Genomic DNA, 18,383 nt, shown 5'->3' with positions numbered 1-18,383 from the left:
CCGCCCCTTTTTTCTTGATGAAAATGATGAGCCTTCTTTCCCTCTAGAGTGGCAGAAGGATGTGAGTGTCTCGCTATTCCTGGGATATGCTTGACGATGTTGAGCGTGCCTTTGTTGTTGTTCTTGAGGATTTATGGGGAGCACCACCCCATCTTGATACAAAAAGGTTTTTGAATGACCCATTCCTGGTCCGGACTATTTTGGGTATTTGCCTGACTTATTTCTATACTTGTTTCTTAGTTTGGCTTCCTCATCTTGTGATTGTAACCCTTTATTGTGGCTGATTTTGTGTTTGCAGAGATGTCAAAAAACAATGAATCCATGAAGGCCTTCAAAAGGGCAAAGAAGGCGACTGCTGCTCAGAACATCTCGGCCAAGGCGGCCGGGGAAGGATCTTCCCAAGTGCAAGTAAAGCCACCTGTGCCGAGTTCTCCTGGACCGAGGAAGGTGATTCCTACTCCTCGGGTTCGTCTGGCTGACCCTCCACCGACTTCTGCCTCTAGTTCTGGTGCTCCTCCCAACAAGAAACAAAAAACAGCTGAGCCTTTCAACCTTGATGCTCCTGACTTTAATGCAATTGAATTTGTGGATCAATAAATCGGCCCCTACGGTGCCCTTCCTATGGACAATGTGTCGCTCCTTCGCCATCTAGACTTTATAACTCGAAGTAGTGTTAGAATGGCGTATATGGGGGCTGCCCTATACCGGACCGCTCAAAATCTTCCTCTCCACGCCACCAAAGCCTTTATGGAGGAGGCTAAACAGGAGTTTGATCGGATGAAGGGCCTGAAGGAGGAGCTTGAAGTAAAGGTAGCCAAGTTAGAGAAGGATCTGGAGAACGAGAAGGCGAGTTCACTTTCTCTGGCGGCTTCTGTGAGGCTGGCCGAGGACATGGCGCTGAGGCATAAAGACAGCTATGTTACATCCTATCGGGAGGGAATGCATCTGAAGGCAGAGTTGGAGAATGTCTGAGCTGATTACTCTGAGCTCCAGGGTCATCTTGTTGGCAGTGTAACTGCTGCCTATGAGAACCTGAAAGAGCAAGTTTGGATTATTGCTCCCGAGGCCGACCTTACTCTCTTCATCCTGGATAATGTTGTTAGGGATGGTAAGATTGTCCCTGATGACGAGGATGATGATGATGTTGATCCCCTCCCTGTGTCTTCTGCTAAGGTGTCAGCTCCTGCTGTTCCTCTTGCTGAGGTTGGCCCTCCCGCTTCTGATCCTGACTGCCAGATCTTAAACCGGGACGATGGTACTGTGGATGCTGTGCCTATTCAGACTCACCCTCCTTTGCCCCGTACTGATGCTACCGAGAAGGCTTCTGATGTTTAACTGAACTTTTTATCTTGATTGTGTAGATAGCCCGGCTTGTGGGCTTTTAAACTCTTTATTTTGTAAATTTTATTTTGCTAACTGTTGACACTTGTTTAGTTGCTTATTTAGCAACTTTAGGCTAAAAAACAAAGAATAGCTTTCAAGTTCTTTGGGGCTGATTTGGGTAGCCCTTTTGAATTTGTTTTCATCACAAATTCGCGCTTTTAGTATCGTGTTGATCTTTATCTCATCTAGGCACTTTTTCTAGGCTTTTGATAGTCTTGTGGCTTTGATTCCTTTGAGGCAACAAACAAAAATCATGTTTTGTTTGGACCTTTTGTGAGGTCTCGGCCAAGTATTACTTTTGTAGCCTTTCACACTTTACGTGGGTCAACTTCGTCATGTCGGATCAAGTTATTTTGTAATCCTCTTTCTTGGACTTTGTTCAAATCTCTTTCAGGGATTACTTATATAACTTTATGTTTTGGGCCGACTTCGTCATGTCGAGCCCTTCTAAGTTACTTTTGTAATCCTCTTTCTTGGACCTTGTTCAGGTCTCTTTCAGGGATTATTTCTATAACTTTTATGTTTTGGGCCGACTTCGTCATGTCGGGCCCTTCTAAGTTACTTTTGTAATCCTCTTTCTTGGACCTTGTTCAGGTCTCTTTCAGGGATTACTTCTATAACTTTATGTTTTGGGAGACCGACTTCGCTATGTCGATCTCTTCGAAGTTATTTTTGTAGTCCTCTTTCTTGGACCTTTGTCAGATCTCTTTCAGGGACTACATTTATAACTTGTTTGTAGGAGGTCGACTTCTTTGCGTCGTCCTCTTTCTAAGTTATTTTTGTAGTCCTCTTTTTTGGATCTTTGTCAGATCTCTTTCAGGGACTACTTTTATAACTTTTCATTTTGGGCTGACTTTGTTATGTCGGGCCCTCCTAAGTTAAAGTAATCCTCTTTAATAGGGTTGGCCAGACCTCTTTCCAGGGTTTACTTATAACTTGGGGTGACTTGGTCCGACTTTTTCACGTCGGCCAGTCTTTAAGTTATTATTTAGCAATCCATAAGACCTCGTCAGGTTCTTTTTCGGATCACTTTCGATAACTTCTTACATTATTCTGTGTTCATCTTTGGGTGGCCGTGCTGGGGGTATTTTCTCCGTATGGCAGACTTCTTTGTATACGTCGACTAGGGATGCCCTGAGAGGAGTGTAATTGTGGTATTTTTTTATTTTCTCTCCTTGTCGATCTTCTTTCCTTTTGGATTCCTTGTCTTTATCTCGGTAGGGGACCCCGGATTTTGATGTTTCTCCTAACTGAGCATTTTCTTCCATGTTGATGTATTTTTCTGCTTGCTCCTGCACTTTGTCTAAGGAGGTAGGGTACTTCTTTGATATGGACTGGCTAAAAGGTCCTTCTCGTAGGCCATTGATGAGTCCCATGATGGCGGCCTCTGTTGGCAAGCTTTGTATGTCCATGCATATTTTGTTGAATCGTTCCATGTAGTTGCGGAGGCTCTCCCGATCTCCTTGCTTGATCCCTAGTAAACTGGGGGCATGCTTGGTCTTATCTTTCTGGATGGAGAATCTGGCTAGGAATTTTTTGGCCAGGTCGTCAAAGTTTGAGATGGACTTTGGAGGTAGGTTGTCAAACCATCTGATTGCTGTCTTCGTGAGAGTTGTTGGAAAAGCTTTGCAATGAACGGCGTCCGAGGCGTCGGTGAGGTACATTCTACTTCTGAAATTGCTGAGAAGATGGTTGGGATCTGTGGTGCCATCATACAAAATCATATCCGGGAGTTTGAAGTCTTTTAGAATTTTGGTTTTCATGATTTCCTTGGTGAATGGATCTTGTTCTTTGCATGAATTTTCCTCAGGAGTAGTCCGAGGAGCTTTGGATTTGAGATCGGCTTCTAATTGCATTAGTTTATCTTCCAATTCTCGACGCCGTCGTACCTCTCTTTGTAGATCCTTCCCGACCTTTCGTTATTGTTGGGTTTCTTTTTCAAGTTGCTTTAAGCAGCCTTGAAGTGCTGCTATTACCTCTGGATTTGATGAGTTTTTGTCCCCGTTGGATTCCGGAGTATCCTTTAGCGTAGCGTCCGCGTTCTTGTGTGGTGTTCTGTTTTCCAGATCTGAATCGTGGTCGTTGTCATGGCCGTCCGCCATGGTGTTGGGATGACTTCCAGGTTCCCCGGCAACAGCGCCAATGTTTCGAGGGTTACCTGAAACTGTAGGCCGATCTCGGATGAGATCTTCTATACTGGTCGGAGATAACGTGTCCGGCTGGCTGGTGGCGGCCGGAGCTGTTGTGTCCGACTTGTTGGACTGGCTGCACTTCTGATCCTTGGTCACCGGAGGGTGGGGGGTACCTGCAAGAGACTCCGATGCTTAAGTTAGCACGGGTATTAAGCAGGTTTATTGTAGAATCAGAGTATGAGTTATACCTGGGTGCTCTAGTGTATTTATAGTAGTGTGGGCTGACCTTTTTGATAAGATATGTTAGTTATCTTATCTTATCTTATTTCAAGTGAAGTCAGCTTATCTTCAAGGGAACCGCCTTTATCTCTATAGGCTTGGATTGCCTTTGGATTTAGGTCGTGTTCCTCTATTTGGGCCCTTTATTGGGCTTTTCTGTCGATTTGGCCGACCTCTTTGAGAAGAGGTCGGATAGCCTGACCTGAAAAGGTCGGTCGCTTTGTCACCGATCATCCCAGGTTGGATAACTCGACCCAGGGTATGAACAGAATGGGTGATGAATATGTGTGGTCTGTTGGGATGTGCTGAAACTACTCTACCTATTAGATACTTGGGAATACCTCTAGGTGTAAATCCTCGGTTGATGAAAACCTGGAAAGCCATCATTGACAAGGTGGAAGATAAGCTGAGCCTATGGAAAGCGAAGTCTCTCTACAAAGCTGGTAAGTATAAAATCTGTTCTTAATAACTTGCCAGTATACTACTTAAGCTTGTATAAAATACCAAAGGCGGTTGTAGAAAGGATTATAGGGTTACAAAGAAGGTTTTTATGGAGTAAAGAAGATGGGAATAATGGTATACCTCTTGTGAAATGGGAATTGGTGCAAGCCCCGAAAAAGTTGGGTGGTTTAGGGGTGGGGGATGCTTTAATTACAAATGTGTCGCTTCTGTTCAAGTGGTGGTGGCGCTTTTCCAAAGAAGATTGCCCGTTGTGAAAAAAGGTTGTCTGTTCTCGTAATCAGCTGAACCCAACTGTCATGTTGTCAAAATAGCCTTTACCATCCAGAGGTGGCCCATGAAAAGATATTTGCCAACTTAATATTAGAGAACAAGAAGTAAGAGATAAGATGATCAGTGGGGTTGTCTATGGCGTTGGAAAATGGCAGACATATTAGATTCTGGCAGGATGATTGGTTACAAGGTGGCTCCTTGAAAGGTAATTTTTCGAAACTATTCTCTGTTTCAAATCAACAAGGATCTGTCATAGGGGACTGTGGGTTCTGGGATGGGTTAGAGTGGATATGGAACTTTCAGTGGAGGAGAGAATTATTCCAATGGGAGCTAGAGTTACTCAATCAACTTCATGACAGATTACGGCTAGTCAGACTAGCATCTGATAGAGAGGATACAATTATATGGAAATTTAACAGGACAGGTATTTTTTCTACTAATTCCTTTATGCAGATGTTGCAGAAAGAGACTCTTTCGGATGACATCACAAGTTACAGCTTCACTAATACCATATGGAGAGGATTCGTGCCTCCAAGAGTCAAACTGTTTGAATGGTTCGTATTAGTAGGCAGAGTCAACACTAAAGAAGGACTTAGTAGACTAGGCATTATACATCATAATGATAACATTTGTGTCTTGTGTAAAAAGGAAATAGAATTTGTGCATCACCTGTTTCTTGGCTGTGAGTTTACATGGCAGGTGTGGTGTACGTGGTTGACAAGTGCTGATAGAGCTTGGACAGTTCCAGGGATGGTCAAAGAGCTGTTTGAGAGTTGGACTGAAGTGCCTGGTGGTAACTCTGAACAAAACAAGTGGTTGGTAAGATTCTTTGCAGTTGTCTGGAACATTTGGCTGGAATGAAATCGCAGAATTTTTCAGAACTCTGTGACAGGAGTTGATGCTATCAAGAATAGGTCATTTTTAAGTTACAGGAAATGGTGCGGGTTGATCCGTTTGGTTGTTGATGGCAATGCCGGAGATGACAACGGATTAGATTCTTTGTACCGTTAGTTATTGTCTTTATTTCCTGCTTGCTCCATATTTGTGTGTTGAGCTCCTTTTGTTCAAAAAAACAAGATCTATATGACAAAAACTACAGAAAACATGTGGATGAAGTCGACAAGCAGGAGAAAAAGTGTTGCTAGCTAGGTGTGCGAGCTAGTGTTACTGTGAAGTAACAAGGAAAATCAAAATAGCATATATATATATATATGCTAACAAAATCCAATAATTGATCTTTGTTAGTATGATCTCACAAACCCTCTAATTTGGCCCTAACTTTGCGGTACCAATTAACTAATAGAATATAGAATATTTAAACTGAATTTTGCTTAGGAAAGTAAAATTTTTTGACATTGATAACATGGCTTTCAAATTGGACACTTTGGTTTGGTTTATGTCATCCCACTGTCTTATCACACTTGGACACCCTATGTAACGTTATAAATAAAAATTAAGTAGGACATAAGTGCTTATATTTGAAATGTATTTTTAAAAGTAGTTATAATCACCTTAAATCACATTTAGAACATTAAGAATGAGTACGTGAGTATTGTTAAAAATATAATCAAATCAATTTTTTTCTAACAACTCTTAATTAATTAATGATCTTTTTTATAAGGGTTTTGTTAGGTAGACAATAATTTTTATAAACAATGTGAATAATGGACTCCAAAATTGACCCAACAAAGTAAAAAAACACTCCATCCCTTGAATTACCTCCTAAACCTTAACATTAGGATAACTGTTCATGCATCGGTTCAAGCTGTAATGAACCGGGTTGGCCGACCTCTTAGAAGGTTGGGCCATGACCACCTCTTAGAAGGTTGGGCCATGACCGACCTCTTGGAAGGTTGGGCCATGACCGACCTCTTCACAAAGAGCTCGGACAAATCGCCATAAGAGGCCCAAGCAAGCCCAAACAAAAGGACGCAGCCCAATCTAAAGGCAGCCAAAGCCTAGAAAGATAAGGGCGGTTCCCTTAAAAGATAAGATGACTTCACTCAAAGATAAGATAAGATAAGATAACTATCTTATCTCCAGAAAGGTCACTCTACACCATTATAAATACACTGGAGCACCCAGGTATAACTCATACTCTGATTCTACACAAAGTACCTACTTAAAGCCCATGCTAACTTAAGCATCGGAGTCTCTTGCAGGTACCACCACCCTCCAGTGACGCAGGATCAGCAGCATCTCCAGCTCCGCTAGTTCCATCAGGTCGGACACGACAGCTCCGGCCACCAGTTCCATCAGGTCGGACACGACAGCTCTGGCCACCAGATCCAACAAGTCAAACACGACAACTCCGACCACCACAGCAGATCTCTTCCGAGATCGACCTTCAGTTTCAGGTAACCCGCGAAACATTGGCGCCGTTGTCGGGGAACCTAGAAGTCATTCCATCACCATGGCGGACGACCATGACAATGACCACAATTCTGGTTTAGTAGATAGAACGCCAAACAAAAACACGGACGCCACACCCAAAGATACACCTCAACAAAACGGAGAGAAGTAGTCTCTAAACTCAGAAATTTTAGAAGCTCTACAAGCTCAACAAGATCGTCTCAAAAAAAAAGAGGCCGAGCACCAGCGGGAAGCCGAAAGAGACCTTCGGAGAGAAACAAAACAACGTCAAAAGATAGAGGACAAGCTCTTAAAGCTCGAAACCGATCTTAAAACCAAGACCACTCGATCCAATCATAAAGATAGCCCCCACAAAGATTAAGACTCATTCACCAAAGAGATCATGAAAGCTAAAGTCCCAAAGGACTTCAAAGCTCCCGACATGACCCCGTACGACGGCACATCGGATACAAGCCATCACCTCAGCAATTTCAGAAACAGAATGTATCTCATTGACGCCTCAGACGCCATTCGATGCAAAGCCTTCCCGACTACCCTAACAAAGACAGCAATTCAGTGGTTCGACAGTTTGCCTCCTAGATCCATCACAAGTTTTGATGACTTGGCCAAAAAGTTTCTTGCCACGTTCTCCGTCCAGAAGGATAAAGCCAAACACGCTCCAAGCTTGCTGGGAATTAAACAAGGAGATCGGGAAAGCCTTCAGAGCTACATGGAAAGATTCAACAAAGCATTCCTTGACATACAAAGTCTTCCAACAGAAGCGGCCATCATGGGACTTATCAATGGCCTAAGAGAAGGACCTTTCAGCCACTCAATATCCAAGAAGTACCCAACATCTCTAAACGAGGTTCAAGAAAGGGCGGAAAAATATATCAATATGGAGGAGAACTCCCGATCGGAAGACAGCTCAAAAATCGGATTCTCCTAACCCACCACGGGACAAGGATAAAGAATCCAAGAAAAAAGAAGATCAACCCGGTGAGAAGCCTAGAAAATACCACAATTACACCCCCTCTTTGGGTGTCTCTTGTGGATGTTTACGGAGAAATATGCAATACTGGGAAGATCCCACCACCTTGCCCAATCAAGAACAAAAGAGGGGGAAGTCAGAATACTGCGAAGAGGTCGGACGAGTTGAACGTCCACCTCACACTGAAGAGGTCGGACAAGTTGAAACGTCCATCTCACACCGAAGAGGTCGAACGAGTCAAACGTTCACCTCACGCCGAAGAAGTCGGGCGAGTCAAACGTCCACCTCACACCGAAGAGGTCGGATGAGTCGAACGTCCACCTCACACCGAAGAGGTCAGACGAGTGGAACGTCCACCTCACACCGAAGAGGTCGGGCGAGTTGAACGTCCACCTCACACCGAAGAGGTCGGACGAGTGGAACATCTACCTCACACCGAAGAGGTCGGACGAGTTGAACGTCTACCTCACACCGAAGAGGTCAGACGAGTGGAACATCCACCTCACACCGAAGAGGTCAGACGAGTGGAACATCCACCTCACACCAAAGAGGTCGGACCACTACAAGAAAAAAGGCCTATGGCCACGCTTTTTTTTTGCTACGCTTTAAAAGCGTGGCCAAAAGTAGGCTATGGCCACGCTTATGTGTGGGTGGCGTTTGAATAGAGATTTTGCCACGCTTTTTTTGCTACGCTTTAAAAGCGTGCCGAAATCTCTCTATGGCCATGCTTTTATGAGGGTGGCAGTTGATGTGAGATTTAACCACGTTTTTTTCTGCCACGCTTATAAAGCGTAGCCATAGAGAGATTTCGGCACGCTTTTAAAGTGTAGCAACAGAAATTTGTTATTGTAGCGTTTTAAAAGCGTAGCCGTTTCCTACAAGCCTTTTGGCACGCTTGAAAAGCGTGGCCAAAAGGTTCCCTCAGAAAAAAAAATTAAAGAAGCTCGATTTAACAAAAACGCTCCTAACTCAGCTCCTTCGTGATTCTAACACTTAGAGAAAAGAAGCTAACTCCTTCTGCCCTAACTCCTCCTTCGAAAGCCCCAATGGCAATTGCAACCACCAATCTCCTCCTTCTTTGTGCCTCACCGCTTCCCCCTCCGAAAGCCCTAGCTAACCAGTCTTCAATTTTTTTGCCTTAACCCTTCTTCAAAAGCCCTAACCCTTGCCCTCACCGCGATGACAACACTCCAACGAAGAACGACGACGCCCTCCCTTCCGCGCTGCCGCTCGCTTCCTGGTTCTTCGCCTCCCTGAAGAACGACGAAGCCCTCCTTTTCGCGCTGCCGCCCGCTTCCTGGTTCTTCGCTTCCGTGAAGAACGACGAAGCCCTCCCATCCGCGCTGCCGCTCGCTTCCTGCTTCTTCGCTTCCGTGAAGAACGTCGAAGCCCTAACATCTGACGAGGTGGAAAAGCGCCATTTCCAGCTTCGAATAAGGCTGTAGGTTTCTCCTCCTTTTATTTTTCTGCAGTCAGATTCATGAGGATGACTCTAGGTTTTCAGTCTTTTTTTTTATTGTTCATTGTTTTGATTCTCATGCATTTCTTCAGGAGAAGGTGAGGAACCCGTTAGTCGAGAACAATGCTAAGCAGTTCGGGATCAGAGGAGCAGAGGAAGAAGAGGATCCTCAAGCAGAGGTTGAAGGCTCCACCAGCTTTGAACTAGTTCACCAAGACCCTTGACAAGAACCTAGGTGCGTAAATAAGTATCTCCATTTTGTTTCATTTACCCTGTTTAATGTTTGTGTAATGCTTCAAGTGTGGTAATATTTCCCTCTTATGGCAATTAGATGATGCTTCTGATCACTTTATTTTTCTATCTAACTGCATTTAACTTCCTCTTTGCAATTTCACCTTTTGGAAATGATCTCAGTTTCAGAAAAGGAAAGGGAAGCTTGAAAGCTAAACATGTATATGGTGAATGTTTTGAAGTTGTAGCTTCATTTTCTGAGAGAAAGAGTGCATCGTGTTGATCTTGTTGGTGGTGTTGTTTGACTGAAATTTTAAGAATGTAATAGACTTCTCAAAGTTTTATAAAAACTATTTTTGACTGAAATTTTAAGAATGTAATAGACTCTAAATGATCATTTTGAGTTTTAGAGACTTCTAACTCTTATTAACTCTTGATTCTACCTTATTTTAGTTACTTAAACTTGTCTAGCTTAGTGTCACAGCCCCAAGAGCTAAGCTCTTGCCATTATCAAAAGCTAAACATATATATTAGTTTCACTATGATGCATTATTCTTTCATTACTTATATGGCAAAACTTTAGTGTGTTTGATGTATTATCTTGCTGTCACTTTAAATAAGAATTGAACGCATATAGTTATTAGTCAAGAGCATTTTTTTTCTACTTTATTAACTCATTTGGGTATTAATTACTATAGCTTAATAATGATTTTCTACTGGCTCACTGTATCTTCATTTTGGTTGTTTTAAATTGGTTTCTGTGATGGTTACTATAGGTTCATTTGAGCTATCATGTCCTATGTTCATGTGTGTAAGTTTAGGTTTCTGCACCAAACATGAGTTCAATTGGGTGTTATATCACATGAAGCAGAGAAGCATGATGATTGTAACCAAGTTGATGAGCACCAAAAAGATGTTGATGCAGGTGCTCTCTTTGTCCTCAAATCTAAAGGTAACTAATAATCTCTTTTTTCTGGTACTTATACCTTTCTTAGGTGCCCTTTTTACATGTTTGGATGGACACAAGAGGACTCAAACCAGAGTTTAGGAGTTTGTAGTAACCATATTTCATTTTGACATGTTTTGGTGTCGTGTTTTGTTTGTTTTTATAAAAAATATAAAATATATAAATTGGGTGTTATTTCATTGTTTTTTTTTTCTGTTATGATCACGGCTCTAATAGGAAGTCCTGAACAGAATTTATTTCAGTTCAAAATAAACGTGGTATCTTTGACAACTTTCAACTGTGATTGAACTTCTAAACTTCAAAAGAAAAAAAGGTTAAGATTATTTATTCTACCTATGACCTGTTTGTTATTGAAAATTTTTAATAATTATTATAAACTAGAAAGGGACATAGAGTGATATGTAGGTGACTTTTTCAAGATTCAACAGTTCTTATAAAAATATTGTTCGATTGATGCAGACTTATTAGTAGAAATGAAGCAGGAATGCACCATTTGGAAAAGAAAGGGCACTGGTTTCAAACCCAATACATAAGACCATCTGAAATTTGAAAAGGAAAATAACACATAAAATTTGAGTTTGTTTTAAGACCATCAGCGAAAAGATTTTAAAATTTTGCATTGGAATCAGGGTTGGTTGTAGAGCTGATTTATATTTTATTTATGCAGGGGAAGCTATTTTGTTCCTAATTTTGTTTATTTTTCTATTTTATGTCAGTAGAAGAGTTAGAATGGGTGTGAAAATGGTGTTTCTTGTGAATGATTGAGCTTCTTTTATTTCTCCAGCTGTTAAGACAAGAAGTTAAAATAAATGAACATAAAAATTTAGTTTCCAAGTTTATTTGCTTTTAGTTTTTGGATGTTTACTACCCTTGTTTTTTGGTAGTTTTTCTTGTTTCTCACTCTGGTCTCATTTGTTTCAGTTTCACCCAAGGCACCTAAACTAAAGCCAATAGCAGGTTTGTCAATTCCATTTTGTTGGATAAGAGAAACAAAGCCCTGGTTCTTGGTCTTTAATTGAGCCAAGTTCATTCAAAGTCAGAGGGAAAAACTGCTTTAGGTTGGTACAAAATACTTGTTTTTGTATACACACCATTTTGGGGGGATTAATGATTAACCTTTGGGTTATGATCACCCTCATGTTGAGGATATCATGACAAAAACAAAATTTTTCATTATTGATAGTGCTAGAATTCATTGTTGCTTGGACTTGGTTGGCAGGGACAAGAAGAAAGAATTTGCGCCAACCAATGCTGCTTTCTATTCCCTTGGAGCAGACCTCTTTCTGTCTCAGCTAAAACCTGAACATATTGCACGCTGTTTAGGAGTTCCTTCTATCAGCAAACCTGGGGATGTTCCTTCTATTCTCATTGTAAATATTCAGGTAGCTGCATATTTCCTAGTCTAGATTGAACTCAACTGAGAATTTCTTATCTTACATTATTGGGGTGCAAATTTTATGTTCGACATCTGAATATTAGTTTATTCACGTCTGTATATGCACGGCAATTTTTCGTACTCTTGTATGATTTACCCTGAAATTGTGTGCTGTTCAAACTGCAGATTCAACTGTCTCCTGCGACTGTCTTCCAAACCGTACCTACAAGGTAAAAATTAACTTCCAAAATTAATCCTTTGGTTTAAGATTTTTTCCTTATAAACACACTTCTCTGAATTCTCTTATCTTTCTTTTATTTCTATCTCATGGGTTAATCTATTTCCTTCCTATAGGATTTATTATATGTGCCATGCATAAGGCTTTCATGCTGATATGTTGTAATTTACTTTGGATAAATAGTAACAAATTTTTGTTTCTCAAATTCAGGGAGCAATCTCACAAATTCAATTTCTTCAAAGCTCTACCATTTGCACCACAAGACTCCAAGAAACTTGTTAATTTTTGCTATGTCTGCTGATGGTATTACCTCTTTTTTCTTTCTCCTTCCCTGTTTTCTGAATTTCGTAAAGGCTTTGGGAATTGATGCTACTGGTGTCTTTGTCTTGAATTATTGGATTATTATTACTAGATTTGGATACTAATTCTTGCCGATTGCCACTGTTTGTGCTTTTAATATTGAATTTTGTGAATTGGTGCATTTGGTTCGCTTGGTTTATGCTATTTGTTATTATCCGTATTAATGCACGCCAAGTGCTCTCTGATATGCCTCTTTGATATTCCTCTCTGGTTTATGCATGTTCACAATTCTGAATTCTAGTTGCCTTCTGTCTAAGCAGTTTTCTTTTGTTGCTTTCATTGAGCTGTTGTTATGCTAGTGTATAAAATATATAAAAAATATATATAGTTAGTTTTTTTTTAAATTTTGATGAATGAAAACTCTTAACAAAAATATAAATATGATCTGTTGTTGTATGTTTGAAATGGATAAAAATGGATCTGAAGCTAAGGGTATGAAATTATTTTTAATTATTTTATTCTGCTGCTCCTATGGTACTGCTTTGTTTATACTTTGGTTTCTTAAACTTTCAACTATTTTTAACAGTTTCTTGCCATCCATATGCCACCGACATTACATATGATAGTTTGGGTTGTGGAGTTCTTATTCTTTTCATTCTGGATTTTCTGAATTCTACTTGGAAATCTTTTTTACACTGCAGAATGTAGAAGAATGTGAAGAAAGAGCACTACAGGTTTAACGCTCTGATTCTGAGTTGCTTGCTCATGTCTTTCGAAGGTGATTGCTGTGGTCAGAAAAAGAGAGTTGCATAATTTTTCATACTTTGCTGTTTGTATTTGACGGAGTAATCTTTAATTAATACAGTTATTCTTAGGTAGAAGTTTATTATTATTATGATTACCTTATGGATTGAGAATGATTGTATTTAAAGTATACTTATCAGGAGACCTAAAATTAGATTATTGGAAAATCACAGCCTAGATATACTTTAATCTCAGAGAAATTAAAGTTGAGACATACTTGCCAGTTTTAAGTCAAAATTGAAATAGTACTAGTAATTCATAAAACAGTTTATATAACAGCGAAAAATAATCAAGAAATTTGTTAATTGCTGGTTGGTTGCTACAAATAATATCTTCAAATAGTAGAGATATATTTATATAGAATTGAAGGATGCTAATGCTGAATTGAATATATGGGGGTGGTTATAATCCTTTTTCCTTTTATAATGCATATAATTTATATTTCATATAGTAGTTACTAGGTCTGGACCAAGCTATATATTGGATTAATATATATAAATATGGCATTTTTTAAATGGATTATGGCCCACAATTTGTGCTAAATATATGTAAATGGATGCTATTTTAATTTCAAATGTAATTTTCAAGCAGTTCATGCTGAGCAGTTAGACTAATGCTCCAAAGTTGCCAAGGGTTTACCTGCCCTTTTGGGGTTTTCTCCAGCCACTTCTTCGATTCCTACTTTCTAAATTCCCCCATTTTTCAAATTTCTATGGTTTTTTTTTTTATGTTTTAAATTAAGAAAAAAATTTAATTCTCAAGAGCATTTTAATTTTATGCTTTCCAATAGGCTTTTGATAGTTATCTATCCACCACTACTACCACTTCTTTTATTCTGCTGCTCCTGTGGTATTGCTTTGATGTTGCTGTGGTGCTGATTATCTGTTGCCGAACCGCTATTCTGCTTCTGCTGCGCTACTACTTTGGTGCTGGTATTGTACGGATTACGACAGTATTTAAGGTTGGTTCATGTGAATTTAAATACATCTCTTAATTTGTTATTAATGTTATGTGGACAACTTAAGTGCTTTCCTGAGGCACTCACTTCAGGACCTTTAAGAATTGCTAAAATTTAATTTTCTTCGCTATTTTATGTCCAATGCCTTCAAAGTATTTTGGAGACTTGGAAAATTGTCTCCTAGTTAATTAGGAAGCTAGACTCGCAGTTAGTGAGACTAGCAGTAAAGACTTCAAACTAGAAACTTAGCTATCTATTTGAAATATATAGGTTTTCGATGGATGTGTCCAAGGATTGGATGGATACACCACGTCATGAAAAAGAATATCAACTCGGTGTAGAAAAGTTTTTACACTTTGCTTTTTCATCACCGGGAATTCCTCAAGGGGATGAAATTCAATGCCCATGTGCAAAGTGTTGTAATAGACTTTGGTTAAGGAGAGATGTCGTGTATGACCATCTAATATGCGATGGATTCGTAAAAGGTTATAGGCGGTGGTTTAATCATGGGGAATCACTTGTTGCTATGGATGTTGACAGTGACACAGATGAGGAATATAACTGCAATGATAATATTGATGAGTTGTTACGTGATAGATTCAGAGATACTACACAAGTTGATGGACATAACATGGGGCCTAACGAAGGTGCAAAAGAATTTTATAAATTGGTAGACGAGGCAAGCCAAGAACTATACCCTGGATGTAAAGGATTCACAAGATTATCCTTTACCATCCGTCTTTACTTGTTAAAATGCTTGCACGGTTGGAGTAATGCGTCGTTCACTTCTCTCTTAGAATTATTGAAAGAAGGAATGCCACATTTGAATATTCCTACTTCTTTTGATAAAACGAAGAATATGGTGAAGAATTTGGGTCTTGACTACCAAAAGATCGATGCATGTCCCAATGATTGCATGTTGTATCGGAAAGGGCATGAGAATGACTCATCTTGCCATGTCTGTGGAACATCCCGTTATATTGAGCATCATGTAGAAGAGGACGATGCTACCTCATCTAAAAAGCCTCGTAAAGTTGCTGCAAAAACTCTAAGGCATTTCCCCCTGATTCCCAGACTTCAAAGGCTTTTTATGTGCACAAGGACGGTTGAAGCTATGTCTTGGAATCATAATGAACGTGTTAAAGATGGGTCGTTAAGGCATCCTGCCGATGGTGAATCTTGGAAAGCATTTGACAGTCGACATGAAGATTTTGCAAAGGAGCCTCATAATGTGAGACTTGGCTTAGCAAGCGACGGATTCAATCCGTTTCGAACTTTGAGTAGTACACATAGTACATGGCCTGTTGTTCTGATGGTGTATAATCTACCCCCTTGGATGAGCATGAATCCTGATTATTTTATGCTCTCTTTACTCATTCCTGGCCCACAATCACCTGGAAATGATATTGATGTCTTTCTTCAACCACTAATTGAAGAATTAAAAGAATTGTGGGAGTTAGGTGTCGAAACATATGATTCCAAAGAGAACAAAACATTCAACATGAGAGCATGTCTTTTATGGACAATTAACGACTTCCCTGCGTATGCTATGTTATCTGGGTGGAGTACAAAGGGAAAATTGGCTTGTCCATGTTGTAATGATGAGACTTCTTCTATATATCTGAAACATAGCCACAAGACTGTTTATATGGATCATCGAAGGTTTTTACCCATGAACCATCCATGGAGACATAATAAAAGATCTTTCAATGGGAAAACTGAACTTAGGTCTCCACCGCAGTTGTTAGATGGAACAACTGTATTTCATATATTGCAAGGGGTAGATAATTCTTTTGGGAAGAAGCAAAGGAAAGCAAAGAATGGCATTTCAAATTGGAAAAAGCGATCAATCTTTTTTGATTTACCATATTGGAAGTTCAACATGTTTAGACACAACCTTGATGTCATGCACATAGAGAAGAATATAGTTGATAGCATAATTGGAACGCTTTTGGATATTTCTGGAAAGACAAAAGATCATGCAGCTGCGCGTTTTGACCTTAAAGACATGGGTATCAGGAAAAATCTTCAACCAAGAGATACGAATGATGGTAAAAGAACTAAGTTAGCAAAGGCATGCTTCTCAATGACTGCAGCAGAGAAAACAATCTTTTGTAGTGTGTTAAAAGGGGCAAAATTACCAGACGGCAGCGCTTCCAATATCGCTCGATGTGTGCAGCAAACGGAAAAGAAGATTTCTGGTTACAAGACCCATGATGCTCATTTCATGTTACATTACTTGTTGCAAGTACCGATCAAGAGCATACTTCCTGACCATGTTGCCATCGCTTTAGTTCGATTATGTTCATTTTTTCGCCGGATATGTCAGAAGGTAATTAGCATAGATGAGGTAGTTAACTTAGAAGCAGAGATTGCTGAGACATTATGCCAATTGGAGAGGATTTTTCTTCCAAGCTTTTTTGACATAATGGTGCACTTGCCTATCCATTTGGCAAATGAAGTGAGGTTAGGTGGTCCAGTTCAATATCGTTGGATGTACCCTGTTGAACGATATATGTGCACACTAAAATCATATGTTCGTAACAGAAGTCGTCCAGAAGGATCCATTGCTGAAGGATATTTGGCGAATGAGTGTATTAATTTTTGCTCAAGATATTTGCATGAAGATGTCCAGACAAGATTCAACAGAGTCCCTCGAAACAATGATGAGTGTGTTTCAGATGAGCTGCGAACTCCGAGTTTGTTTCCAAGCAAAGGATGTCCTTTGGGTGGAAAAATGGGAGATTTGTTCATGTTAGATGAAAAATTAGAAATACAAGGTCATTCATACATCCTAAACAATTGTGATAAGATCGAAGTCTACATGAGGTATTTTGTTTGATTCATTGTCATTTCGTAGACCTCAATCATAACAATTTACCCTACTAACAAATAAGAATATGATTATTTGATCTTCAGAGAGCATGAGGAGGCAGTAAATGAGTACAATCCACAAAGAACAAAGTGGGAGAAAGCCAAAGACCATAGTCAACAGTTCTCAGAATGGTTTAAAACTCGTGCCATGAAAAAGGATGTGCCTGGTTGGGCAAAAGGGTTGGCTAGGGGTCCAAATAGAGTTGCAAAAAGATTTTCAGGTTATGTTATCAATGGGTATAGGTTTCATACAAGGCACCGTGATGCGAGACGTAAAACCCAAAATAGTGGTGTCACATTGGAGGCATTGACTCCTAGTTTTGCTACTGTGAAAGATAAGAACCCAATTGAAGCCAAAGTAACCTACTATGGTAGAATAGTTGATATGTTTGAATTAGATTATTATGGCCAATTTAAGGTAGTCCTGTTTAAGTGTGAGTGGTATACAGTTGCAAAAGACAACTTTGGTCTCTCATATGTGTATTTCAGTAAGAAATGCTACCAAGAAGAACCATTTGTGCTAGCATCCCAAGTAAACCAATGCTTTTATGTGCAAGACCCATATGTGAGTGACAAACACTTTGTTATGAAAATAATTCCAAGAGATTTATTTAGGATAAGTGATGACCTTGAGTCTGATTCCCCCATAATATATGCAAGGGAGCCATGTGAACCTGAAGTGATTCCCAGTCTCCCAAATGATAATGGCGAAGTTGATCTAGTGAGGAATGATCTACGAGCAACCATTATAGATGTGGCTCCAAATATGTTTGCCAAACAACGTGGTGAGGAAGATGAGGGGAGTGAATACGAGTACATGGAGGACTCTGATTCTGAAACATCTTGACATGTTTTCATGTAATGCTGTTTTGGTAGAATTCTAAATGTCTCATTTGTTTTAGTTATTTTGCTTATTTAATTACTCGCTTATGTTGATTATGTTCGTTTAATTATTCATAAAATAACATTTTTTTCATTGTAACTCTTTTGTGTATGCAGAATGGAGAAAGGAAAGATCGCTAAAAGAAAACGGATAAGTACCTTAGCACAAAAAATGAAAGAAAAAAGTCCAAAAAAAAAGAATTCCTTTGAGGTTACACAAGTGAGGTCAAGTGCTGAATTGCTACAACAATACAATATTAAAAGAGAAAAGATCATGGCTGAAAATAAGAAGGCTAGCTTCCAAGCTCAAGACCCAAAAGATCAAACAAGAAACCAACCCATCACAATCGTGGAAGATGCCATTGAAGAGCAAGCTAGGACTCCAAAGAAGAAAAAGAAGGTGCAACCAATGTCACTTTTTCAAGA

The 18,383-nt window shown here is 39.8% G+C and overlaps 1 protein-coding gene across 1 annotated transcript; it reads left to right on the top strand.

The window, feature by feature from the left end:
• The first annotated feature begins 14,499 nt into the window (after positions 1 to 14,499).
• LOC148579709 (uncharacterized) lies at positions 14,500 to 17,922 on the top strand. The gene is made up of 2 exons (XM_088490982.1): positions 14,500 to 17,030; positions 17,121 to 17,922. Exons 1-2 carry the CDS (start codon positions 14,500 to 14,502, stop codon positions 17,920 to 17,922), a joined length of 3,333 nt encoding a protein of 1,110 aa, XP_088347108.1.
• Positions 17,923 to 18,383: the final 461 nt, after the last annotated feature.

This window comes from Arachis ipaensis, chromosome B10 (genome assembly GCF_059453495.1).
Source record: "Arachis ipaensis isolate K30076 ecotype BB chromosome B10, ASM5945349v1, whole genome shotgun sequence".
NCBI lineage: Eukaryota > Viridiplantae > Streptophyta > Magnoliopsida > Fabales > Fabaceae > Arachis > Arachis ipaensis.
Note: the sequence above shows the minus strand (reverse complement) of the source record. Positions and strands in the feature narration are given on the sequence as shown.